This window comes from Carassius carassius, chromosome 47 (genome assembly GCF_963082965.1).
Source record: "Carassius carassius chromosome 47, fCarCar2.1, whole genome shotgun sequence".
Lineage (NCBI taxonomy): Eukaryota > Metazoa > Chordata > Actinopteri > Cypriniformes > Cyprinidae > Carassius > Carassius carassius.
In genome coordinates this window covers 12,966,566-12,993,759 of record NC_081801.1, presented here as the reverse complement: position 1 = coordinate 12,993,759, position 27,194 = coordinate 12,966,566, and the positions used below count along the sequence as shown (strand labels likewise).

The 27,194-nt window shown below is 39.7% G+C and overlaps 2 protein-coding genes across 7 annotated transcripts in view; one reads left to right on the top strand and one right to left on the bottom strand.

The window, feature by feature from the left end:
- Positions 1–27,194, top strand: part of LOC132130337 (rho GTPase-activating protein 32-like) — a 107,592-nt gene that overhangs the window by 66,577 nt on the left and 13,821 nt on the right. The window contains exons 1-10 of one of the 6 annotated variants that reach the window (XM_059542021.1): positions 465–984; positions 3,707–3,793; positions 6,681–6,818; positions 9,443–9,535; positions 9,668–9,790; positions 9,897–9,974; positions 13,527–13,608; positions 17,030–17,080; positions 17,732–17,806; positions 22,181–22,330. In XM_059542021.1, the coding sequence (XP_059398004.1) occupies positions 9,455–9,535; positions 9,668–9,790; positions 9,897–9,974; positions 13,527–13,608; positions 17,030–17,080; positions 17,732–17,806; positions 22,181–22,330 (640 nt within the window). In that variant the 5' untranslated portion in view covers positions 465–984; positions 3,707–3,793; positions 6,681–6,818; positions 9,443–9,454. Of the gene's footprint in view, positions 1–464; positions 985–3,706; positions 3,794–6,680; positions 6,819–9,442; positions 9,536–9,667; positions 9,791–9,896; positions 9,975–13,526; positions 13,609–17,029; positions 17,081–17,731; positions 17,807–19,525; positions 19,549–19,878; positions 20,612–22,180; positions 22,331–27,194 lie in introns of those variants that run through there. The other 5 variants (XM_059542018.1, XM_059542019.1, XM_059542020.1 and 2 more) reach the window with 5 other exon arrangements.
- Positions 1–27,194, bottom strand: part of LOC132130338 (junctional adhesion molecule 3B-like) — a 328,210-nt gene that overhangs the window by 294,751 nt on the left and 6,265 nt on the right. The window lies entirely within an intron of this gene.

Here is a 27,194-nt window from a genome sequence, read left to right as displayed (position 1 = left end):
TATAAATGGCTCTGAACAGAACACACCCCCTGCCAAAGTATGAGACATATGGAGTCTCTTTGTTTCATCCCTTTGTCTTTTGTGCTACTACAACAGTGTGATTATCAGACAATACAGCCCTGCTGCTTGAGCACCCTTTGTCGTTCATTAAGAATTCTCCAGACCTTCTCACTGCTGCACTAACATTTTTCTCTGTCACTTCTGTTCCTATCGCTCTGGACTGCGCGGGTCCCAGAGGATCAGGATGAAGAGTGAAGGGCACATGCTGGAGAACCGCTCTGTGTTCCTACAAGGACAATCCCCTCTACACAGCTCTCCCTAGTGTTTTTTCTTTTGGCTCACCAGCCCCGTGCTTTGTCCCAGGGACTGTACCATTGAAAGCTAGTTAAGGGGGGAGGTGCTGGGGGTTGGGAACGGTGGGAGACCAATAGAGTCTGGAGAAAACGAAAGACTGTAGTAAAAGCTCACCACAACAGATGCAAAGGGAGAAATGCTTTTTTCATCATCCTTTTTTCTTCTATGTGTTTTCCAAACCACTCTTGGCCAGCAAACTAAGCATGCAATGAGTGTGCTCGGATATTGAGGAATTGCAAATAACACTGAGTGAGAAGGACCAAAACATCTCATCAAAACTTTTAAAAACCAAACTTTTAATTTTGCAAAAAGCCGTCCAGCCAGTGCTCCACTCTGTGTAAGAGTTTGCAGGAATGCACCAAAGGAGGAACCTCAGTCCTCGTGCTTCACAACAACTCAGAAGGGACGGCGCACCAGAGGGGGTGGGAAACTCAACTGACATCTGTGTTCTGCTGAGTGGATTTGTGCCGGACAAAACAACGGGTGTTTCTCTCACACATGCTTGACCGATGGACGTTGAAGGCGGGAATCCTTGAATGTTTAGGCTTCTGAATTAAGCTTCGAGTGTGCAGCCGGAATCTCGGGGTAAACAAAAGATGCTGCGTTAATCAGACGGGATGTTGTACCTCTGTAAGTTGTCTTTGCCCCTCTTGCTGACTGCTTGTTTTAGTTTCCCACCATTTTCTTTTGCTTTTGATCATACTTTCACTTTAATCTCTCTTTGTTTACACTTAAAGCACTTTGAGTGCCTAGAAAAGCGCTATATAAATGTAAGGAATTATTAAAGGCTGCAGATATGCTGTTAGGAGATACCTAATGTTTTCAAGTCTCACTAGGGCCGTTGACTTCATGCTTTGTTCTTCAGATCAGTGCTGCGTAACCATGCACTATGGAGATTTACACCCCTAATGGATTTCTGTAACAGCTCTTGCAATGAGCTCCATGCCTCCTGTGCACCCAGAGTGCCTTAATATCTTTCATGCCTGTCAGTGCTTGAAAATGATTAGCTGAAGGGCTCCACCAAACAATGGAGTTGAACGTTCTGTACCGCCAAGGATCACTGATAACTGCTGCAAATGATTTTGTCTGCGTCCCATTGGACTTCATATTTAAAACCCTTTGTGGTCACTGCTAAAGTAAGTTTCCCTAACTATTTTGGTCTGGAAGCCCATCTGAGTTGATTTTCCTGGCACTGCTGGCGGGGATACCTCTCTTTCTCTCAGCACTGGCAGGCTGTTGTTGTTGCTTTTAACTGGGTCATTATTTCTCACGTTACCCTGGGTTTTCCAACGAGCTGCATTGGCTCACCGGACCTTACTGAAGCCCAGAGCTTCCAAACTTCACGTACACCTGGTTGTGCTTCTCTCTAACCCTTTCCCACTCTTCTCAAATAGACCTCGCTGGTGAGAGTTCTGTTTCTTTGCTCGCGTCAGAGTGTCAGTGTTAGATTTCACTTTTCACTTGTAGGGATGTGGAATGAACAGAAATCTTCGACCGTGGCTCAGCCGGGCCTTCATGTGGTATTGTTAAGACGTCTAAAATTTCCCTCGCAAACTCAGAGGCAGATATTTAATACTTCACAGCTCTCTGTAACCCTGCCTTATTTAAGGGCATAATCCTCTCGCTCTAAAGAGTGAAGTGCCACTAAGCTTTCACTCATCGTAACAGGAATACAACCTAGCGGCTGCTTTCTGAACTCAAGTGTAATTAACACTGCCACACAGTTATATTAGTGAGATTGGACTGCAGATTTCAGTGTTCGCATAATCTTTTTTCTTATTTAAAGAAACATTTAGTACTATTTACATGGATTGGATCATTTAGGCATAAAATGGAGACTGTTCATAGACAACTTTTCTGGTCAAAATGACTGTATAGTGTTGCATTTAATCAATAAAAACGATGGCGCTAACATTCTGCAAGTATACAGGTGTAAGATGAGTGCAAATCATTTTGTAATTTATTCAGAAATGTATGTGACCACATTTGTAGTGTAAATGAGTCCTGAACAACAGCATAGAACATAACATGAAATCATTCCACAAAACCAAGGGTTTAATATCTCAACCTTTTCACTGACACTGCCTTGCCTGAAAACTTGTGATTAGATCACCTGAAATGGATGATAATATCAGTTGTAAACAAGTACAAAGTGTTTAGAGAGAGTTGTCACTTTTTGTTCTTCCACTCTCATATTTATTGCTGCCTGTGTAAACCTTATTCTCTCAAGCTGTTTAACTGGATGGATGGAGATAGAGAAACACTCTATTGATCTTGAGGGAAATTTTGTGTAAATGATTAAATTTAAATAAAAAAAAGAAAAAGAAAAAAAAGCTTTTTCTACCGACTCGAGTCCAAGTAGCTGCTGTCAAACCTTATTTGAAAAAAATACATATATATTTACTGTTCTGTTCCTCTTTTAATGCAGTTTTTGATGTAAGTCTAGTATAGAGGATTTCTGCATGATAATGTGTGTTTTATTGCGGGTGACTAGCTGCGCTTGACAAAGATGTAGTCAACGTTTGTCTTTGGCAGGGCAAAGTTTTATTGTTTTTTTATGTTTGTGTGTCTCTCGCTGAGGTCATCACCCATCTCACAGTATGAACAAACTCAAATGAGTAACAGAAATTTGTCACTCACACAACACATAACAGTGGAGGCATTCACACACACACACACACACACACACACACACACGTACGCGCGCTTACACAGAGTCATTGTGTGAACAGCCTGAAATGATGTAATGGGTAATATCGGAGTTAATATATGCTGAGCATGGTAAGAGGATGTTTTATATGAATGATATAAGTTAGTCATAGTACATTATTGATGTTGATGATGGTAATATTAATAAGAGTTGTTATTATTTGTATATATAATGCAATATACTAAAATATTAAATATTGATGAATATTCCATGTGCTGTTTCAATTAATATGAAGCCTTAGAAATGATTATCCTCTAAAAGCTAGGATGTACTGAAGAAATTTAATCAGAATATCAGTGACTGCTTTTCATGCATGGTTCAGTCTGTGCGTCGTCTGTCATTGGATTCACTTTCTGTGCTTCAGTATTTATTATTCATAATTGTGGGCAATATGCTCCATCTGGTGACAAATCATTTAACACCTCTTCTAACCCGAGGAATCATCTTTTGCACCTGAATACAGAGAGACGCTTCGCTGCTAGTCATTTATCCACTGATAGCACCAAAGCTTCTCATAATAGCAACAGGATATGATGGATGACTTATGTGTTTTCAGCATCAGCAGCCTACAGATCACACTAAAAAAAGAAAGTGCACTGTACTTTCTGTTCATCCCTTCTTTCATCATCTCTTTCTCTACAGTTAACCCTCGCAGATGAACAGACTGAAGTGACACGGAATGGCCTGGAGTCAAAAGAGCCTGTGTATTTGGTTCATATCTACTGTCAGGTATGATAGAATATCTTGTATATTTTTTTGTCTGTGCACACACACACACCCACCCACACCCACACACACATTAGCATTTTTGTGTGTTTCACTGCATCTTGCAGGCTTTTTTCAGTGTCTTGCCCATTGAGCACTGCTTTTTAGATTGCCAAGTTTTAAAGTCTAGCAGAATCTAGTAACAATCTGCAAATGTAAGAGAGTGGTTCTCACAGTAAAGGGAGAGATGAAATCATCTGCTTGAGACGCCCCTGTAAAGCTGTAAATTAAGCCCAACTATGAGCTGTTGCTTATAAATTTGTAATGTAGACCTCCTACTTTTTGGCTTTAGTTGGTTGCTACAAAAGTTTAGCTGTCCTTGTTTTACAAAAGCAAGAAAAATAGGCAAAAAAAAAAGCTTAAAGCAAAAAATTAAAATTGATTCTTTTCATTAAGTGAACTGTCCCTTTTAATCTAGTGCAGAATTCAAGCAGCTGGCTGCTTGTGCACTTGATTTGAGCACTGGCAGCTCTGGTTGAAAAGTCAGTGGAAAAATATCTGAAGTCTTGGTTTGTGTGTTGAAACCTCATTCCATCCTGGTGTGTGAGAAGATGTCCAAACCCACAGCACTGCTCTTGTGTGTTTATAAAGGAGAAAATAAAAAGGTTAATTACTGAGGGTTCAGATTTGGCCAGGAGCCATCTGAATGGACAGGGATCAGACACACAGGAAAAGCACTTTAGTTCTACTCTCTTTATAGTTTTTCCTAACAAATGCACTACTCGGCCCCCTATGAAATGCATTGGAAGTAGGAAGGCTCAACAACACTGTTTGTTTTCCCTTTGTGCGCACTAGTACACTAGCATTTTTTTTAAGGTCTTTTTACCCTAGCTCTGATTCAGAGAGATGTGTTTAGGTCAAAATAAAGACATTTGAGGTTTTCCATTTACTGTGAATATGGGCTCTGTGGCTTGGAGGCTTAAGAAATGAAGGGGAAAAGTGCAGATATTTTAACAGTGCAGAAAAGTGCAGAAGGTTTTAACAATTGTTCAGGTAGTACAATGTCTGTAGGAAGACCAAACACAGAAAGGGGTTTATGTATATTTCTGGGAAGTAGCTCATTGTAGTCCCTAACAAACCATTTTTGTAGGCATTAAAATTGTATAGTTTCAAAATTTGAAGCAGAAACAGATTGGTCCGAGCTTTGTGAAACTATACCACATAAAACATCTACACAAATTGAACGCGATACGTTTAACATTTCAACTGACTTGCATCATTACATATTTTTATCGATTTTCAAATGGCTTGGGGTGCATCTTTGCATCCATATTGATTTGAGGCTCATTAGAACAGATTCTAGATCTATACAATTTAAATTTAGCGAGAATGCAGTTCATTATAGTCTTATCACTGGTCCAAAATACATTTTTGAGCCTAATTTTCACACCAGTGGCAGGTGAATTTTTACTTTATATGTAGAAGTAAACAAAATACATTTTACAAATTTATTTGAAATGCAAGCAGTTATTTTTGTCAGTCTCTATGTCAGTCTCTGCTGTATATAGAATATAATACCTTAATACATACATATGCTGTTTAATTAAGAGATCGAATTGGTCGAATGTGGTCAACAGTGGGTCTGCAGCAGTGCACAATGTGCCCTAGTCAAACTTCACAGGATTGTCAGAATGACGGATGCTTTACACAGCAGCCACAAAAGACAGTAATGTAGTCAAATTCTGTAGATTTGGCCCTTTTCAGAGACATTCTTGTACAGATTGAGTTGATGTTCGGTGTATATCAAGTTTGAGCATGGTATAATTTTTTTTATGTTTTCAAAAGAAGTCTCTTATGCTCAACAATACAGTAAATCTGTACTTTTGTGAAATATAAATTTAAAATGTTTTCATTGCAATGTATTTTAAAATGTTATTTATTCCTGTGATTGTGAGTTTTCAGCAGCCATTATTCCAGTCTTCAGTGTCACCTGATCCTTCAGAAATCATTCTTGTATTCTCATTTGCTGCTCAAGAAACATTTCTGATTATTATCAATTTGGAAATGGTTTGTTTTCAGCTGCTTCATATTTTTGTGGAAACTGTGATGCATTTTTAAGGATTCTTTCATGAAGAGAAAGTATAAAAGAACAACATTTATTTGTAATGGAAATCTTTTGTAACATTATAAATTACTTTAATGTCACTTTTTTATCGGTTTAAGTCATACTTGCTAAATAAAAGTATTAATTTCTTTCAAAAAAACAAACAAACAAACAAAAAAACAATCTTACTGACCTCACACTGTTATGATGTTACCGCTTCCTTTTAATGTAACATTCCTTTATAATTTATTTAATCTTAGCTGATAAAATCCAGAGCTCGTCTGCTTAAACTCAGCCAGTGTTGAAATCTCAATACTTAACATATCTTTCTCCTGATGCAATATGTTTTCTTCCTAATTTTCTGGAAGTTATATAATACAGTTTTGAAATCTCCCACTGAATGCATAGTGAATTGGAATTTGCATTTATCAAAAATCTGGGTTACGTGGTTCCATATATTACTTTTCCTGAAAACTGGATTCTTTTCTGTATCTAGAAGTATTAGTATTTCCTTCAGGAAATGCAAATCTAGCTCTACTGTAAAAAAAAAAAAAAAAAAACCTTGTGTGATCACTTGTCCCTCTCCTCGGTGCTTTGAATGCTGCTTTGTCCAGGATTGAACACACAGCTGTAATGTGGCTGCTCTGAAGTGGCTGTTGTGTGTGGTCATCATGTCGCTGCACTGGCCAGATGAGGTTTATCCAAGAACTGAGCCCTCATATTTACTCTGCAGACCAAACATCAACACACATTCAACCACTTGTTTGTTTACCTTGTAAGTTACAGCCCTCTTTTACCGGCCCGCAGGGACGAAGCTGGACGTTGAGGCGAAGCTATGAAGATTTCCGAGTCCTGGATAAGCATCTCCATCTCTGCATCTATGACCGCCGCTTTTCCCAGCTCCCCGAGCTGCCCCGTTTCGATAGCCTGAGGGAGAGAGCAGAGGTAAGACCCTGAAAAGGATTCTCTTTTATCACTTACTAGCGGCCAATGAGACATTTTAGGCTCTTGCCTGTAAACGCAGAATGGTCAAACCTTTCATACCCAGGATAAACAGTGCTTATCCTGCAAGATGCCCCTCTTAGAACAGCTTTAGTTATCTGTGATGAGTGAGTGCTCAGTGAGGCTGGTTAACAGCACCTAATGGCATCCCATGAGAGACCGTCAGATGGATATCCTTGTAGTGTTCGAAAAAACCTCTTCTTCCTGCTGTAGTGGGCATACATAACATTTGTTTACAGAGTTGTATATTTGAACTGTGCCATTTTTTCACAGCTAAAATGATCTGCTTTGAAATTTGAGGGGCTGATAATGCCACTCATTATGTTTTGAAGTAATGGAAGTCTCTCTGAGCTGCTACGTGGAAGCTCCCACAATGGTTTTGTGTGTAATCAGGTGTTTTGAGCTTCCCAGTGCAAGAAAACAGTTCCAAGGTCATATTTCATCTGTTGGATTGTGCAGTTTTATTTGTAGAAAGGCAATTTAGAGATCTTGGTAAAGATGCATCTGAATCTTGTAAGGAGAACTCGGTATTACAAGCCCTGAGATGATCTTAAAAGGTTAACTGGCTCTGATTTATAGGAACCAACACCTCAAAGGACAGACTAATTATGAGGCTTTTCCTATGCATTAAATGAGCCTCATTAGCACATGAACAAAACATGGCAAATAACTGAAGCAAGTGACCGTATCATTAAATAACACTGTTCATTTTCTGTTTACCTACATTCTTCATGTTGTTTTCTAGTATACTCAACCCATCAGAGTTGCCTTGGATTTTAGAGATACATGAAGTTTAATAGAGCATGAGAGTTCTCACAGCTGTCTGTTCGGTCTTCTTTGACCTAATTATGCTTCCTTTGGAGCCCCTTTTGGCCTTCGTTTTACATTTTGGTGAGTCTGCCAGCATACGTCTGTGAAAGGAATTGACAGGAGGGTGGATCTTGGGATACGTTCAGCTGGATCAGATCCCATCAGTGCTCTGTGGATCGTGAATAAACTCTGATGGGCTTTCATTGGCTTATTTTAATCTCTAGCTCTTATTTTTTCTTGTTGACTGGCTGTCCATCAGTCACCTCACCTCCTGCTATATTAGGTTTTATGCAAGCCATGCGGAAGTATAATCCAGATCATTTTATATCTCAGACTGCAACTGCAGCCCTTTAAAGTAGCCACAGTCACCAAACATACACTCCAATAAACAGTAACTGTTATGCCGCAAATAAATTTATACCAAACCCTTTACAGCGTATTTCACTGAAGAGACTAGCATTGTTTCTGAGTAGGGCTGTCGCGATAACCGCAATATTGTAATACCGCGCTATTGACAAGCAAACCGCAGAGGAAAGATAGCAACCGCAGAAACCGCGGCAACTGCAGTGTTCAGTTTTTTTTTTTATGAGGCTGTGGCTGTGGTCTTACAATACATCTAATTTGAGGTCATCGGGACATTCTAAAATGCTTAACGTGGTTTAATGTACTAATACAGTGATATTAACAGACCATACTCACTAAACATCATATTAATAAAGTATACTATCTACAAAAAATCAGATGAACCCTGAATATGAATTCAACACGTTTAATAACACGTTAAGCCTTTTCCTCTCATTTGGTCTTAGTACATTAAGCCATGTTAAGCGTTTTTCACGGTAAGCGTTTTAGAGTGTCCCCTGTCATCCAGTGCAGCTGTCCCCTCAAGCATCAGGTCGCGGAGCAACATCAAAAAGAACAGCTGAGACCGGACGACAGTTAGGAATAGCTGAAGCCTTTGCGAAATCTGTCAAATACAGCCGTGAAAGTAACAAATACAACCTCCGCGTCAGTGCCCATACCCAAGAGAGTGTGAGCAGATAGCGAGCTCACACGCTTTCTGCATGAGGAGTGCATCGACTCCAACGTGAATCCACTGTCCTGGTGGGCCAGTGGTGGCGCGATAATCAGTCTACACTTCCGCTGCTATCCAAAGTCGCACGCAAATATGTGTAATACATGTTAGAACTCTTTGATTTCTTTAAAAAAAAAAATTATTGGAAAACGCATGTTCTTGTTGCTGTTTGGCATTTAACAATAAACAAAAATGTTTTAAAATGTGTCCCTCTGTCAGTTAAAAAAGCAACAATATATGCTACATAACTCAACGATAGAGCTGTGTATGCAGCAAAATCAGGATAAATTAGGTATGTATAAAAAAAACAAAAAACGCCCGTAATACCGCATATCGCGCTATTGAGCCACCCATAATAACCGCAGGGGAAATTTCTTAACCGCGACAGCCCTATTTCTGAGAGTATAAAAATGTAAATGCAGCTGAGTTACAGTACGTACTTGAAATATATGTAGATTTTATTTCTTTATCTTTTAAGTTTAAAATTCTAAACAGTTTCTACACAGAAAGCTGCATTCCTTACACTTACCCTACCATTCTATGAAAAAGTATGCAATCTCAAACAATTCGTTCTTAGTTTTATGTGAGCTTTTTAACCTCCCAGTAAAAGTACTCTGTATTTATAGAATGACCCCTTTGGAAGTGCTTAACCCTCCCTCTCTCGCTCTCTTTCCCCCTACAGGCAGTTTCCCAGATGCTGATGGCTTACCTCTCCCGTCTCTCAGCGATTGCTGATAATAAGATCAACTGTGGGCCGGCCCTCACATGGATGGAGGTACTGATTTGATACCATTTGAGAAGAGATAGCTGATTAATTCACTTGAATAATCAGTGAGGATGAGGGATGTTCACTGAACATATATTCAATGTTGCCATTAGCTGGGGTGTCATTTATATCTTTCTTCAGGTTGACAACAAAGGGAATCACTTGCTGGTGCATGAAGAGTCATCCATAAATGTTCCAGCTATCGCAGCAGCCCACGTGATCAAGCGCTATATTGCACAGGCAGCTGATGAGCTATCATTTGAGGTGACTGAGATAAAAATAAAGAGAGATTAATTATGACTGCCATGCTAATTTTGATTATTTTGTGAAGTCTTTTTGATTTCTTTCTAACTCTTTCTCGGTCTCTCAGGTGGGGGATATTGTTTCCGTAATAGATATGCCACCCAAAGAGGACACCACCTGGTGGAGAGGAAAACATGGTTTTCAGGTTTGTTTCGTGTGATTTAGCCCTCTATTTCAAGTGTTCATGGCAGTTTAGAAATTGCAGGTAAAGTCCCTCTGGAGCATCTGACAGTTGAGTGCTTTTAAGTTACGTTTAAAAAAAAGTACATAGATGCACCCGTGAGTCACTTCTGCCAACTTGCCGAACTGTGATCTCCTATTGCCTCAGAAGCATATGCCCAGCATTGCCGCCTTTTTTTGGCCCTGTTGGTATTCAGGGCTTCTCCAGAGAGTCACAGCTAGGGCCTTTGTAGGGAGACCGGTTCATGGTGGCAGATGTGTGCTGGATCCATCGGGGGGCAGTCTGACACTGAGCTCTGGCAGGCTATAGCTGGGTCGGGTAGCCAGCATCTGTCTGCATGGGAAAACAGTGCACAGCAATGCCGGCTGTCACCACACACTGAAGCAGCACACACTGATGTCAGCAGGGTCTCAGGGGACGTCAGAGTCATAATCAAGCTCTAGTGTAGAAGAGGTCTGTGATTGGTCACAAAGTCAATGTTATACTAATAGGCATGGTTAATGTTTTCTGCAAGATAAGCTCATGTTACAGAAAACCTTGTCTTTTTGTCATGAACTTAATTCATGTCATAGATTCATAAATCTGCAGTTGGTTAGTAGGTGATAGAATGATAAAATACAATTTTAGGTCGTAAAACATGGTAAGCTTGTACATTTGGCTCATTGTGTCCTTTTAGTTTGTTCATGTTGGTGAAAGAGAGACTGCTGAACTTTGAATCTTCTTTCAGGTCCTTTTATCTGCCGATTTACAAGTCAGACGGCCTTGAAATATATAAGCCTGGTTTTCAGAGATTTTTTCCTTGATATGAAAGCCAAATATTCATATTAAAAAATGCTGAAACTTTCTCCTGGCATCCCTTATTGTCCTGTTATCAAATGTTCATAATTAGCAAGAACAATGTAAAATGTATCACAGAAAATTGCAATCATGCAAAAATGCAAAAATCAGTTAATGTAATATTTTCTGTGGCAATATAACACTGACCCAAACTTAAGTTTACATACAGCACAATTCAAGTTGGAGTCAATAAGATATATATACTTCAAATAAGTGTTATTATTTGGAACTTGCATCAAAGAATCCTAAAATAATGTATCATGATTTCCACAGAAATAATAAGGAAAACAGCTGTTTTGAACATTGATGATACCAAATCAGCATATTTGATTGATCTCTGAAGACTGGCGTAATAGCTGCAAAAAATTTAACTTTGCTGTCGCAGATTTAAATTACATATTTTAATGCATCAGAATAGAAAGAGTGAGATTGAGGCGTCTTTTAAAAATTCCCCTAAAATTCAGGGCCCGGTTCCCCGATAACGTTCACTCTTAGCGCGCTAAGAAGACATCGAAAGATATATCTTACCAAAGTTGTTGATGTTTCTAAGTGTGTTCCCCGAAGTGTCCCTTAGGAAGCTTCTTAGCACGCTGCCTCTTACGTCCGACGTTACAAGAGCGCTGTCCAAAGTCAGGGTGCTGAATTAGTTGGCATCGATTGCTCATGAATCGATTTTCCACTTCACATGAAGGTGCATTACAGCGTTAAGAAAGACAACACGTTCTATGCAAATGAAACATTCCTCAAATTATTACAATAACATTTATTTTAACGTAATTTAAGTTATCAGTAAATATAGACTATAAATTAAATTATCAAATGGTCAGTAATATGTTCACACGATATGTTGTGACGGTTAGACGAACCGGGTATCCCTCGCTAATCTTCCACCCTCCTTATCCCGTTGTGCCACTGGTGCCGCTTCTTGACATGGGTTTAACGACTTATAAAAATTATATAATACACTTTTATATTAATGCTAAGGTACTTTACAATCAGAATTGATTGGCAAGCAGCTGCAGTTACTTCTGTTTAATGCGGTATTGATTGCAATTGGTTTATGTTTTTAATAAAAAGCAACCTATCTACAATGAACAGAGAGAGAGAGTTAGATAGGCTACAGAATATGCTGGGGAAGCAACGTAAAAAAAGGGCACAAAGCCTCTCGTCAGAGGAACTTGAAGTTTTGCTGACCACCAGGTCAGATATCACACCCTTATGGTCCACTATAACCTGCACGTTTATGGCCGCGTCTCCCTTTCGCGATGAGTAGCCTACGCCTGATCAATCACTGATGGATTGGCGATAGGGATGAGTGTGCCATCCACCAGGATGCAATCCCCGGCACGGCGCAGAAGGGTGTTGGAGACAGTGTGGACGCACCTCCACACTGAGGTCTTGATTAGGCCGTAGCCCTCTCCCACGACCTCGATGAATCTCTGTAGCAAAAAAGAAAAAAAAAACGTAGCGCTGGGCTTCAGGGCTTAAAGCAAAATTCCGCTGCTTTAGCCCGGCAAGCGCAGGTCTGAGAAGGTCCAGCAGCTCCATAATGAGCTGTCTTGGGAGGCGAATTTTTTTTTAATATAGCCACGTCAGGCAAAATGTCAAAAGGGCTTAAGTTTTGCCGAATAAAAAAAATTGACATGGGCTAAACGGCTCCGCGTCCGGCTCCGTCTTTGATTCAATACAAGGACACGTTGGATCGCTGCTATAGTTGGTCGCTTACTGGACACCACCATGATTACCCATTTATAGATCTTAGCCATTTAGAGCCATATTGTTTGCCAGATTTTAATTATCAAAAAATTGATTGTCAATTCGCTTTAATTACATTACGAAAAAGCCTAGGCTAATTACCACCTTATTAGTTCTGTAACCACATAAAGTCAACTTCATAAATAGGCCTGTATCCATTGCGAACATAATTTATTATGAGTCCTAAAAAATAACAGAAAATCATTGTTGAGCCACAAAATTGTCAACATACCATAGTTTGACTTGTACTTCGCTGCGCTGTTTTCTAAAGACTGCTGTACAGTAGCGTCATGAGCTCAAATAACGCTAAGAGAGAGCTACGAATGGTCCAGACCAACCTTACGAAAGTGTGACTTACAGAAGATATACTTAGCGTATGAACGTGTCGGGAACCGTGCCATAAGGTTAAGAGAGAGGTTAAGGAATAGGTTAAGAACTACTTAGCGATAAGAACGTTTTGGGGAACCGGGCCCAGAACACTAGTGTATATAATTATTTTCTCAGCTCTTTCTAGATGAGTTACACATCATTCTAGATGTGCTGATGCAGCATGAAAGAATATGCCAACTAATAGATGCCTGTTTTTACTGTGCAGTACATTTCTCGAACACTTAAGGGGCTCAAAATATTAGCATTAATTAAATGATATAGGGCTGCATTTAGTTTTGATCAAAAAACTGTATTGTAATCTATCAGTATCACCGAATTTTCAAAAGTTACTTTTTTCATTAGCTTAGTAGTTTGTCACTTGAAGAATTATTACAGTGTATTAGCAGAGTTATATGTTGTGTTATGACACAGTAACATGCCATTTTCTGAATATGACCAGAAGCAGAGCAGAACGTAGAGTGATATGATGAAGCCTTGGCATGTCTGTCTCCAAAAAAAGAAGGAGCTTTCTCAAACCTTCTCTGCTCTTCACAGGTTGGCTTCTTTCCCAGCGAGTGTGTGGAGCTGATAAATGACAAGGTTCCACAGTCTGTTTCCAACTCGGTGCCAAAACCAGGTACCACAAAACACACACATACACAAACAACATCATCAGGAAACCTAGTGCAAGGTCACACTTGCTGTTCATATACATTCAGATTCCTCCTGAGGCATGAAAAGATGCAGGTTTTGAAGGCTAGCTTGTTACTCATGTCTTGCAATGAGATGTTAATCATGTTTGGAGAGCGAGAGAGAGAGAGTGGATTGGAACAAAGTGTACAAGAAGTGATGTGTTGAATCAGTCATGGATCGAATCTGTTTGGTGTGTGTACTTGAGTGAACTGGACCAGGTGCAGAGTGGAGCCTCTGGGTCCTGTTGCGTGAATCACAGATCTTCAAATCTTCATGAAGAGAAAACTTACAAGCTGCTATTTGGTGTTTTAGAGCCTGTCGTTTTTGGGAAGGGCACAGCTGCTTTTTAAGAAAGTGTCACTTTAGATTTCAACAAATTGGTTATGAGACATGCAAGGTTTTCAGATTTCATAGCACATCGCCAACACGCTGCATTGGAAAATTTGTGGTTCACACCCAGTATGCATTCTTTTTTTTTTCTCCCTCATGAAGGAACCCTTTGACCTTCTTAATTTATTACATTCGTAGTTGAATCTGCACTGTTGTTCGCTTTGCCTCTTTTCACTCCTAATGGTTTGCTGGGGAGTGTGTATGTGCCTGTAATGTACATCACACACTGTGGTACAGAATGGTACGATTTATTCCTTATATTTACAGAATATCTCACTGGCCAAGCACTGAAACGTCAAAAGAAACAACATGATTAATAGAATCTCAAATGGACTGTTGCTAGCTTTCACAATCCTAACAAGCGTAATACATTTAGTCATATTTGGAGTGGCTGTTGACCATGTGGACTGCTTTATGAGAGGTCAGTTTACATCATAACTTGGACTAACTGGCCTGCCAAGCTGTCTGAAAACTTATCCATCTCCTGCAGCCGTTTCTGTTTGGTTTTAGCCGTATTGTGTATCAATCAATGCTTATTGGCATCCGCAGAGGGGTGAATCATCATCATCATGACTCATTGGACCAATCAGAATGCTGGCTTTAAGTGGGTGGGTGCTAGGGCTCTGTGGTACACATCGTCTTTTGGGAGTAATATCATTGCAGAAATTGTTGTATAAAGTATCCAATTGTCATACTTCAGTAAAGGTACAGATACCTTTATGGAAATTGACAAGTGAAAGTTGAAGTTGCTTATAAGAAAAACACTTAAGTAAAAGTATTAAAGTAACTGATATGAAAAGTACTTAAGAATATACATTTGTTAAATAATGGCACAGCTGATTGTATCAATGGCGACCTAACTGAGAGTATGGGAATATATAATATAGATATGTTGGAGTTAAAGGGATTGTTCACAAAAATGAATTATTATTTATTTGTTTATTTTTTTTTTTTTTTAGAAAAAAGTGAGGCACAATGATCAAAGATGTCCAGTAGAGATGCACTTAGTGTTGGGCGATATGGTCATTTTTCAAATCGTCATATCGTCAGCCCGTGAGATCAACGATACACAATATTATCGAGCATGGGTGGAGCAAGAGAGAGACTCTTTGTTCTTGTCATAGCATAACTATTGGGTGTTTTAAACCGCGCAGGTGCGAGAGAGAGAGCCTATGGAGTCACCAATAATCAAAAAAAAAATACTTTCAAACATACTGACTGATTTAACTAACGTTAAATATAAAAATACTGTATTTAAAACAGCTAGTTCATACATAGTCGGATGCAACTGTCATATCGCATGTCCGCATCTGCGCAGGGAAGTTATCAGTCTAAAGGTTCTGCAAAATCAGTCAACGGTGAAAATCAATAGTAGATTTAATTTCAAGTCCAACAGTTTAACACTAATATTGGGCATAAATGAACATTTAAATATAAAGTATTTAAAACAGGTAAGTTGATATATTTGTAGTAAAGTTGAATTGAACTGATGCATCAGTCATACAGCGCTCCGGACCGCGCGATTCATGATGAGACCGACGCACCGCCACAGAAACAAGAATGAGATGCAGTCTAACATAACTGTGGCATTAAACTCTGTTAGTGAGGGCTCGTTTAATATATTGCACATACAGTATATAGGCCATTTAGATTACTTGTTAAAGTGCAATGAAATACCTTATATCTGCAGACAATGTACGTCTGTTTGTGGATGGAGACTTTGTAACGGCAAAACTATGTATTTTGCATGCATCACATTATAGTGCGGTGTGCATGAAAATAATAACAAGGCGGCAGATTGAACTTATTATCCATAGTGGTTCTCACGTAATCCTTCTACGTCATCACCACATAGTGTGTTTTATAAGTTAAGTGATCAGTCTTTAAGAAAAGGACTATGTGAGAACCATGCACTATGGATGATAAATTCGCTCTGCCGCCTTGTTAATTATTTTGTCTTTACTTTATTTGTGACACCAAGAAAGAGTTAATCTCTCATGTATGAGAAGAGCGCGTTGCCGTTTACCAGCCATTAAATGTGTGGGACACCAACTCGTCGTTTTCTATCTCTTTCATTTCATGGATTTAACGAATTATCCGAGTCAAAGCGTTACAACTTCAACGACCACATGCTGTAATCCTCCTGCGCGTGCGAGGTGTGTGTGTGAAATGCGGGCAGTGAAATTAAGTGAAATAGCTGGGCAGTTTAAAAGCCGAATTATAATAAGCAGCCTAATAAAAAAAAATAATAGTTATTATTACAATAATCTAATACATTAATAGGAAAATGAGCCTAATATCGTCTTGATTATCGACAGAGAATTCTGCTTATGTCGATATCTCTGACGATCGTCGATACACGATACTATCGTCTATTGGCACAACCCTAGATGCACTGATCTTGATTATATATGGACGATTCTGAATCCTTTTTTTTTTTTTTTTTTTTTTTTTTTTTTTACAAATATTTATTTTTAAGCAAAAGAATTAAGAAAGAATTACAATATACAAAAATACAGAGTACAAAAAGATGTTTTTGCTGTATTACAGGTAGAACTGTAGCCATTGAAAACTAGAGGCAACCACTGCATTTTAATCTTTATCCAAACAAAGATAATTTAAATTCAACTTTATAATTTCAAAATCTGAATCAAAAACAGAATGGTCTGACTTTGGCTTTGGGGAATTATGCTACATAAAACAACAGATTCAGCAGCAGGCTGAATGACATGCAAATTCACTCTCTGACAGCAGGTGGCTGTAAACAATGCAGCGCTGTTCTGCTTTGTGCTTTTATACTTTAACAAAGTTTATATTATAAGCTTTTACTATGCAGAAGGTTTTTGCTGGGGCTTAGCTCTGTTTTTTAATCTACTGACTCTACTGATATTTGGAATGTATGTTGCATTGCTTTGCACTTCATGCATGCATGTGTGATGTGTTATTTGACCATGCTTCCTCCACTGCTTCCTCAGTGTCTCCCTGCTCTGGTCTACGGCCGGCCTCCTGGAGTCTGTTCCCACCCTGTGCGTACTTGTATACTCTCCCCAATATCTCCCTTTTTAACTTATAGGACTAGTTCACCCAAAAATAAACAATCTGTCAATGTGCTCATCTTCATGTCGTTCCAAACTCATATTACTTTTTTCTTCATGGAGCATTGATATATATATATATATATATATATATATATATATATATATATATATTTTATTTTTGGATCGGCGAAGGCATTTTTTTTTTTTACATTTTGTTTTGTTTGTTTGTTTTGTTTAGTCACACACCCTCCATCTCATGCTCTCTTTTTCTCACGCACACACACACACATTTTATCACTGTTTTTTTTTTTTTATCATACCCTCTTCCTGCATGCATTGTTGTCCTTTGGCAGAATCATAAAACAGTATTTCTCTTGCACTGTATCTTCGAGCACTCTTATCCATTTTAGTCTAGTGTGTCTTCATGTGCATTTTACTGCACCATCTTGTTTATTATCATTTATAGCAGCCTCAAAACTGTTGTGAAACTTTCCTAATGGACATGAAATGTGGAGTGATGGGAAAACTCTCCTGAAAGACTGCTAAGCTGATAGAGCTGCATGTGCAGCTGTTGTTCTCATGTTCTCTAACTGGGTCCCTCCCTCCCTCCCTCTCCCCTTCTCTCCTCCCGGCATGCAGATTTGGAGATGGAAAGTTTAAAGCAGGACAGTGCATGGGTCCCCGACCCATTAAACCCCTACAGGCTGAGCTCAGGTAGACCAAACTGTTTATCCACGTACTACGTCTAACACGGACTAACCCCAAACTCTCCTGTGCATCTCTGCACAGTTGCCTGCCACTCACAAGTGCTCTGAACACTACTGGCACTCCATAGCTTTAGAACGTAGTTTCACTGGTCTTTCCTAACATCATGTGTTAACTATATGAATATTTGATGCAAGCACAAAAAGTTTAGTCTTGTTTTTCCACTTAACACTCTTCTGGTGTCTCTAGTGTGGAGAGACCCTTTGACCTTTATCTTATATATTTACCCTGATAGCACTCTCTCTCTTTTGACCTGCATTTGAATGCATGTTTCTGTTTAGCAATGTTTTTGCATTTTATTTTACTGTAATACTGATGGATTGTCTCTTTTTGTAGAAATGCATGATGTGTAGACAGTATATCGGCTGTCAAACAATATTAGAGATCATCAGTATTGGCCAGTTTTGGATATTTAATTGTACATGCTAATTTCCTCTATTTTCACGTTTAGATTATCTTTGCCATAATTAAATGCTCACTTAAAATTAATCTTTAAACATGCTAATGTAATTAATTTATAAGATACATTTATTAAGAAGATTTTTTAAATATATTTAAATAGTATAGAATTTTAGAGTCTGCTATTTATCAGCCATAGTATGGAAATATTGGCCAGTATTGTATTTTCATTGTACAAACACATACTCATCCATATTGTTGCATTCAGAGGATCTTTGCCACCAATAAACAAGCACTGTAAATTAATCAAAAACAAAATCTAAAATTTTCATACTGTGTACTATAATGTTGTAATGTCTGAAATCATGATTCATATAAATTGATTGATTTTAGTTTTTAGTGTTTTATTTTGAATTTATGCGGACTAAATAGAATATAATTTAAATGTCTGTTATTTTTTGCTTGTCATCCATAACATGAAAATTCTAGCCGATACTGATAATTATTTTAATATCATTGCATCTCTACTTATTTAACTATGTCTATACTTACAGTAATTTGTCTGTATTTGAAATGAAGCTTGTGAGACAGTTTATGGCACTGCTCCATTGCTCTTTCAAGTGCACCTCATTGTATTTTCCAGAAAGCCTCATTGTGAAGTTATTTCGCAACACACTCATGGGCTGATTTACATGACCCTGGATAGGAAAGGTTATAAAATAATCACATCTTTGTCCAATGGCAACATGAACTACGGTCTCTCCATAGTGACTCAAACATATTCTTGTGTACTGCCTTTGTACATGCTCAAATTCAACATACCTCCCTGCTCCCCTGCAGAGCTTTAGCTGAGCAGCAAGCACCTATCAAACAACACTAAATGCTTTATGAATCATTCACTTCATTAAGCAAAATTCCCCATGTAAATGGTTAACCACGTAATGTCCTATCATGCAGGTGGTGTAACGGTGATAAAGGTTGCTGTAATGTTTTATTTACCAAGGTTTCAAGCAGGAATAGGGCATATTGTACAGTATGTTCTGATAATGCCTGAAGTATAGTAATTTCTTATGCTTTCACATTCACAGACTAAGCTGTATTTATTTAATTCCCTTATTCTGAGCTGTAGCAGGTGCTGCTCCAGATGTAGCTCCCATAGCTCCCTCTCACTTCCTAACTTCCTTGTGGGGCAACAGTGTCTTCCTCTCAGTGGAGTAAAGGGCAGCTGCCTCTGTGAACAAGCCAAGACAGCTGGAAGGAACTGTGAGAGAATGAGAGACAAACTTAATAAGGTTAACATAGCAATATGTGTCCGTTTGTCCTACAGGGGATTGTGTACTTCCTTACTGGTCTGTTCTGAAAACAGAGACTTTTATACAAACTCCTGTTAGCTGTTGGGTTGGGAGACTGGTTTCTTGTTGTTTGTTTTAATCATGCACATTCTGTTAACTCTCATAATGGTTTTAGTGTTTTTGTTTTATTAGTAGTAGTAGTATTATTGTGTATGCACACTACCTTTAAAAAGTTTGGGGACTATATGTTGTTTTTTAAGGAGATTAATGCTGTAATTTATCAACAATGCATTAATCTGTTCAAAAGTTATAATGAAGATATGAAAAATGTCTATAAACGCCCCAAACTTTTACATTTTTGTCTTTTTTATTGCAACTTATATCACAGATCTGTCCAATTAACATCACTGGGTCAGCATTACCTTGCAAAGCACATATATTTGTGTTGTTTGACAGTTTTGCCACAAACGTGTTGCTTTAGAGTGCAGAGAGGGTTGTCTTTGTCATTTCCTTATGGCTGTACCATGTCTGGGTTGTAAATCTGAATGGTACATGGGCTTGGCTATCAGTGAGTTTCTTTAGAAAGAGTGCATTGTTTTTGTGCTATTGGTGTAGTAAAATGAGCTATATTTATTTTTGTCTGAGTTCTTGCCTTGTTGTAAACTTTAGCCTAAATGGAACATCACAGGAGACTGCTGTGTTGTACTACCAGTGTCTTTCAAAGCACATTCATCACTCGATAGTGGATATCTGGTAAATGCAACAGCCTGCAGGCTGAAACTCTTGTTCTCTGGGTTCCATGGCTGCTCACACCCCGATCTCTGCAGTTAGAAGCCAGGGCTGTTGAAAGTTGATATTAGGGGCTGGACAAAGTCCGAAAGGAAAGAGAGGAGGGAAAAGGAAAGCAGAAAAAATGCATGCTGACTATTAGCTTTTACCGGCTGGCAGGGAGAGTGTGATGATCCTTCACTGTTGTGTCTGGAGCGCTCCACAGCAGCTGCTGCCTGGCAAACTTAAGAATACACCATTATTTTGCTTTTTTTCATGGATATTTTATATTGAGGTAAGTTGCACTTTTAGTGCCAATAAAGTTGCTTAACTATCTCAGACTTCTGGATGCGACTGAAGTGCTTTCTATTGCCAAATTTGTGTGAATTAGGGTTTAATCATTTGCACTGTTGAAAACAATAAAATGAAATTTGCTCAGTGTTAATTTGTGGTGAATGCATTTTATTGACTAACATTATTTTAAGACTTTTGTTTTCTAATTGCCTTTCTCAGTAGATTTTGTGTATTCTGATTTGTGTAGCAAGTTATATTTGTGTTTTTATTAAGTAATTTTATTAAAAAAAATTTGGGCAAGCCATTGGAACTCATGTTGTGAGAGTTGATTTGGAGGGAAAAAATGAAAAACGTATTATGTGTACCTTTTTAAAAGGTAAAGACACACAAAGAAACAGATGAGATCACAGCTGGCAGATGTCCCCTTGCCACGTTCACTGTGGTTTCAGCGTGCAAAGAATCACACATCCTTAAAATCACCAGGGAGTTAAACTGTTAAAATAAACAAGTGTAATATTTGCAATTTATTTTGCTAATCATTTTCTCCTGCTAAATCCACCAAATGTGCCCACAAACAAACACAGATGGACCAGTTTGTGGTTTTCAGGATTCCCAGCTGCATTTGTAACAGCTCTGAAGTTGTTTCCGGCAACAGATTGTTTGCTGATTCATACAGCTTCATTATGCAAACAGTTATTTGGTTCGGAATATTTAAGCTTGCTAATATTTTATGAGGAACATTGAAAACAATCCAAGTTAAATGAGCAATTGCAATACAGGACTCAGGGTTTTATAGCAAATCCAGTGTAATTAATTTGGTGTGTTTGTGTGTCCCTGTCAAATCCTTGGAATTTCTCTCTTGATACTTTTCCTCTGTATCGTCCAAGATATTCTCATGATAATTCTAAGTCAGGCTGCTGAAATAATTTTTGGGGGGCATGGTGGTTAGTGTCAGGGTGTGATGACAACGCAAGCTGCTCCGAAGACCAAACAGCTTGAGTCGTCCTTCCTGCTTGGCCTCATTAAAAAATTAAATGAAAGGAAACATTTCTTTCTTTCATAAGATGACTTTCACAGATGTTGTATGGTGAGACACTTCCAGTGCTGAGCTTTTAAATTAAACTTGTAAAGTGTATAGTTGATTATATGCTACTGTACTTGTGCCTCTATAACAGTTGCATTGATCCATAGAGAATGAAGTGGTTTGAATTTGCTCTACCAAATGTGGAACAAACACCCAGAGATGGAGGATGTAGGTCCCTCAGAGGAATTTGAGTGAATTAATAATTCTGCTTGGTTGACAAAACAGCTTACAATGTAGGATTTGGGAAATACCTTCAGTAAACGAACAAGGTTAATGCATAAACCATTATTCTTACACAACCAAGTGCATTTGCTTTCTTCATTTTATAAGATCTTGGCTCACTGACATGATGTGGCTGGCACTGGCCTTTTGTTAAACAGGATTTTCTTGGGGTCATTTATTGTTGCGCTGCTTGAGATTCATAGTGCAGTTTTTCTTTGACGTGAAAATGTATTTAAATATGCGTATTTTCATTTTGTCTTTCAGTGTCCAAGAAACACGGGAAACTGATCACTTTTCTGCGCACATTCATGAAGTCCAGGCCGACCAAGCAGAAGCTGAAGCAAAGAGGTATCCTCAGGGAGAGGGTGTTCGGCTGTGACCTAGGAGAACATCTCCTCAACTCCGGCCATGACGGTGAGCTTTGCCCCCTTCTGGTCCTACTCAAACTCCATGCTCATGATCCAGACGGTGCTTGACACTAATGTGAGACTATGTGGGTGGGCTGGAAAGCATAGCTAACCCCCTCCTCTAGAATAGCTCTTGGATCTGGCTGCATGGGTTGCCATGGCATCTGATTGACTTAAAGCGGTCTAAAGGTCAGGAGGAATGGTTAGGGGGCTGTGTCTGGAGATTTCTTCCCCATTGATTCAAAGCTCCCTGGCAGCCTTCAGCATTTACTCCATTTGTTTGACTTCAAATCTTCCCTGAGCCATTGCCAGCCCTAAAAATCTAAGGCTTGTCCTTTTCAAAAGGGATCCATGCAACTTGGTATGACTGCTCGACCATTACATTTAGAAGAATGGACATTCTTTCCTTCAGGAGCAAGTGTCCTCAAAGCAAAAATTCCTGGTATTCTTTAAAAATGTGTTCCTACAAAAGGCCGTCCATTGTAGTTGGTTAGATAGATGATAAAAGTTTAGGTTTACTACCAAGATCTGAACCTTTCGCTCCCTTCACTGTCCTCTCTTACCTATGAGCCCACTCAGCTTTAATGTGTTTGTAAAATGGGTAATGGCAGAATGTGTACTCTCCATCTCAGACGCTCTCTAAGGAACATGAGATGATGATGGCTAAACACTTTGTCCAAGTAGAGAGTCATTAGAATTGATCAGTCATATTAACGTAAAGCTCTGCAGACCTCCCTGAAATGCACTTATTATACTCTGGGAACGTATTTCGCTAGGGAGCAAAACACATTAATCCAAATTTTTTCTCTTTCTCATTTGGTGCCATAAGGATGTTGGCGTCTGAAGTAATTGGCGGCATTTTTCAAAGTATTCAAGGGGTTCAAAAAAATTCTGCTGGCCAAATCGAGCCAATAGTTTTGTTGTTGCCCTCTTGATTTTTCCACTGATTTTTCCATTAGTTTTTTTGTTTTTTTTTACATTTTACATTTACATGTATTTTATTTATTTATTTTATTATTATTATTTATTATTTTTTTTGAGGGGGCCAAAATCCAACCATTCAAATGAAGAGGGTTACTAAAATTTTAAGAAATTAATCCTTTTTTTGTCAGCAAGGATACATAATCAAACGCCAAATCAGCATATTAGAATTTCACATGACACTGAAGACTGGAGTAATGGCTACTGAAAATTCAGCTTTGCCATCACAGGAAAATGTTAGATTTTAAAATATAGTAAAATAGGGAACCGTTATTTTAAATTGTAATATTGTTTTACAGCATTACTATTTTTACTTTATTTTTTTATTTTATTTTTTAAATAAAATAATTGCAACCTTGGTGGGCCCAAGTTTTTCATAAACCTTACTGACCCCAAATTACAAATACAGTTGAATGGTACTGTGTTTGTTTTATTGTTATATTTACAGCAAATTACTAGGTTTATAATTAGCATAAACTGGAAATTTTACAACTATAATTTACCTCAATGATTCATAAACATGTTTGCAGGAAAAAAAAGATTGTGATTTTGTCATTTTCAAACCATTCAGACTGATGCTTCTAAGAATATCACAAATCATTCTCAGTTTTGTCAATTTATCTGTGTTTGCCAGCTAGATGGCTTTAGCTGGATCATGTATTTAAATCAGGATAGTTCACAACACCGAATCACAGAAAACCACATAAAGCATAAAAACGTCTCAAGGTTATGAATGTAACCCTGGTTCCTTGAAGGAACGAGACGCTGCGTCAAGCGCTTTGGGGGGAACGTCCCTGACGAGACCGACTCTGAATATCGTGTGCAATCTTTCCAATGGAAGGGCATGACGTCACGGGCGGGGTGACGTAGCGACCAGGAAGCTATAAAGACACCTGCCACGCAGCTGGCTTCAGCTTCGAGTAGGGAAGCAAGCGCCGGCAGGGATGCAGGGAGTATGGCTCTGCGACGCAGAGGTTACATTCGTAACCTTGAGACGTTCCTTTTTCAGGAACTCGAGCTGCGTCAAGCGCTTTGGGGAACGATGTGCCCACGCTGCCAGACTTCCAAATCCCTGCCTAGTATGTATCCGAAGAGCACAGCTAAGACGAGAGAACAGAAGAGCCCGGAGTGGCTCGCATATCAAGGTCATAAAATCTGGCAAATGTAGAGGGCGTGGATGATCCCGCAGCGTTGCAGATGTCCAAGAGGGACACACCTGCTAGAGAGGCCTTAGAGGCAGCCATACCCCGAGTGGAGTGAGCCTTGGCTCCCAAAGGAAGGGGAAGACCAGAGGACTCAAGGATACGTTGATAGCCTCGACTATCCAACAACTAAGGGTCTGCTTAGAGGCAGGAAAACCCTTTTTAGGAAGACCATAGCAAACAAGCAATTGGTCAGATTTTCTCCACAGGGCAGCTCTGTGGACATATGCGTCCAGCGCTCAAACTGGACACATAAAGTTTAGCTTCTCCTGGTCTGGCTCCCAAAAGGGAGGAGGGCAGAAGGCCTGCAGTACTATGGGTTGTGGAGTAACAGAGGGAACTTTAGGAACATAACCCGCTCGAGGGTATAAGAATGCTTTGGCCATACCAGGGGCAAAGTCTAAGTAGGTAGGGGCCACCGAAGGGGCCTGAAGATCTCCAACTCTCTTTAGAGAAGTAATAGCCAGTAACAGGGTAGTCTTAAGGGTCAGTGCCCGGTTGCATGAAACTCCTTAAGTGAGGGTTTCCCTGAGGGAGAAAAAATCCCTGAGGTAAGGGATTTCATTAAGAGCGTTGCAAGAAACCTCTTAACTGTCACCCTTACCTAAGTGTTTATACTAAGCGTTTCACTGTAGTTTCTGACAACATACGGCAAAGATCGCCGCAGTTGCTATAGTTACTACCTCTAACAGTAAACAGAACATAACGAACCACAAAGCCAAACCTTTGCTAAAATCACACTTGTATTAATGTATTTTTGCTATGGAGAGTACAAACATAACAGAAAATAAAAAAACGTAAACCAAACTGGACAGAGGACGAAAAGGCAATTATTGTTTTCGTAAGTGGTTATAATAATAATAATAATACTTTTCAGCCTTTCATCAACCATTCATCGTCTCCAAGGGATTATTACGATCATTAAAAACACGCCTTGGTATTTCCTCCTCTTCAATTAACACTAAATCAGCAATCGTATTTTGAGTTTAAGTTGACTTAAGGGAGCTGTTTTGGTCCCTTAAATTTATTAAGGTGAAATGGTCACTAAGGACTTTGTAGCAATGCTTAAGGGAACACTTAGATAATTAAGGGGAAAAACTTAATAACAGCCTTAAGTTCCTTAAGGAAACCCTTAGGATTTTTTCTTGCAACCCAAGTTTCACTAAGGGTACCCTTAACCTTATATCTATGGGATTTCTTAGCTTAAGGAGTTTCATGCAACCGGGCACTGATGTCTATCTGATATATCTTGAATTGGCTTGAATGGAGCTTTACAGAGAGCCTCTAACACCACAACCAAGTCCCACGGGGGAATACGGGACCGTACTGGAGGTCTCAGCCTCAGTGCACCGCGGAGGAAACGTGTAACTAGGGGGTGTATTCCCACTTAATGACCGTTGAAAGGGACGTGGTAAGCAGCTATGGCCGCCACGTACACCTTTAAGGTGGAATGAGTAAACCTCACAGAGAGCCTAGCTTGGAGAAACTCAAGAACTGTACCAACTGGGCAGTTAACAGTGTCAAGCTGGCGGTCTCTGCACTATGAGGTGAAGAGCTTCCACCTCAGGGCGTACAGTTTCCTCGTAGAGGGAGCTATGGATTGGAGGAGGGTCTCAACAACCTCGGTTGAGAGACCGGAAGATATGAACTGTGCCCCCTCAGGGGCCACACCCACAACTTCCACAACTCCGGTCGAGGGTGAATTATGTTGCCCTGCGCCTGAGAGAGTAGATCTGTCCTGATCGGAATCTCCCATGGAGAGCCGTCAAGGAGAGAGATCAGATCTGCGAGCCATAACGGGCCCGACCAGAACGGGGCTAGTAATAGAAGACAGACCCCGTCCCGGCGTACTCTCGCCAGAACTCCCGGTAGCAGAGTAATAGGGGGACAGGCGTACAGATGAAGCCTCAGCCTGGTCTGTACCATAGCTTCCAGTCCCAGAGGAGCTGAATGAACTAGAGAGAAACAGAGGGGACATTACGATATCTCTTGAGTCGCAAAGAGGTCCAAAAACTCTCCATATCTACTTCACCACCTCGGGGTGAAGCCCCCCGGGCCTCGGCCCCTGTCTCGACAGTATGTCTGCTCCCACAGTCAATCTCCCAGGAATATACACTGCTCCGAATCAGAGGAGTTTGTCCTGGGACCACAGAAGGATCTGGTGTGCCAGCTTGTACAAGGGGCGTGAATGCAGATCTCTCTGGTGACTGATATAAGAAATCACCAATGTGTTGTCGGTGCGCACCAACACATGGTGACCTCTCAGGTCTGGGAGGAAATATTTCAATGCTCGATGCACAGCTAGCATCTCTAGACAACTGGTATGCCATGTCAGATGGCGACCGCTTCACAGACTGCGGGCAGGGTGGCCACGCATGACTGCACCCCAACCGGTGAGGGACGCGTCTGTCGCTAGCGTTACACGGCGACCAAGAGCTCCCAGCACCGGGCCCTGATTCAAGAACCAAGGTTTCTTCCACATGTCTAAGGCACGAATGCATCGCCGCGTGACCTTGATAGTTCGTAATGTATTCCCCCTCGGGGAAAATCCCTTGGTCTTGAGCCACCACTGTAGGGGTCTCATGTGCAGGAGGCCAAAAGGTATCACATTGGACACAACTGCCATAAGCCCTAACAGTCTCTGAAACTGTTTGACAGTGAGTGACTGGCCTTCTTTGACTCTCTCGA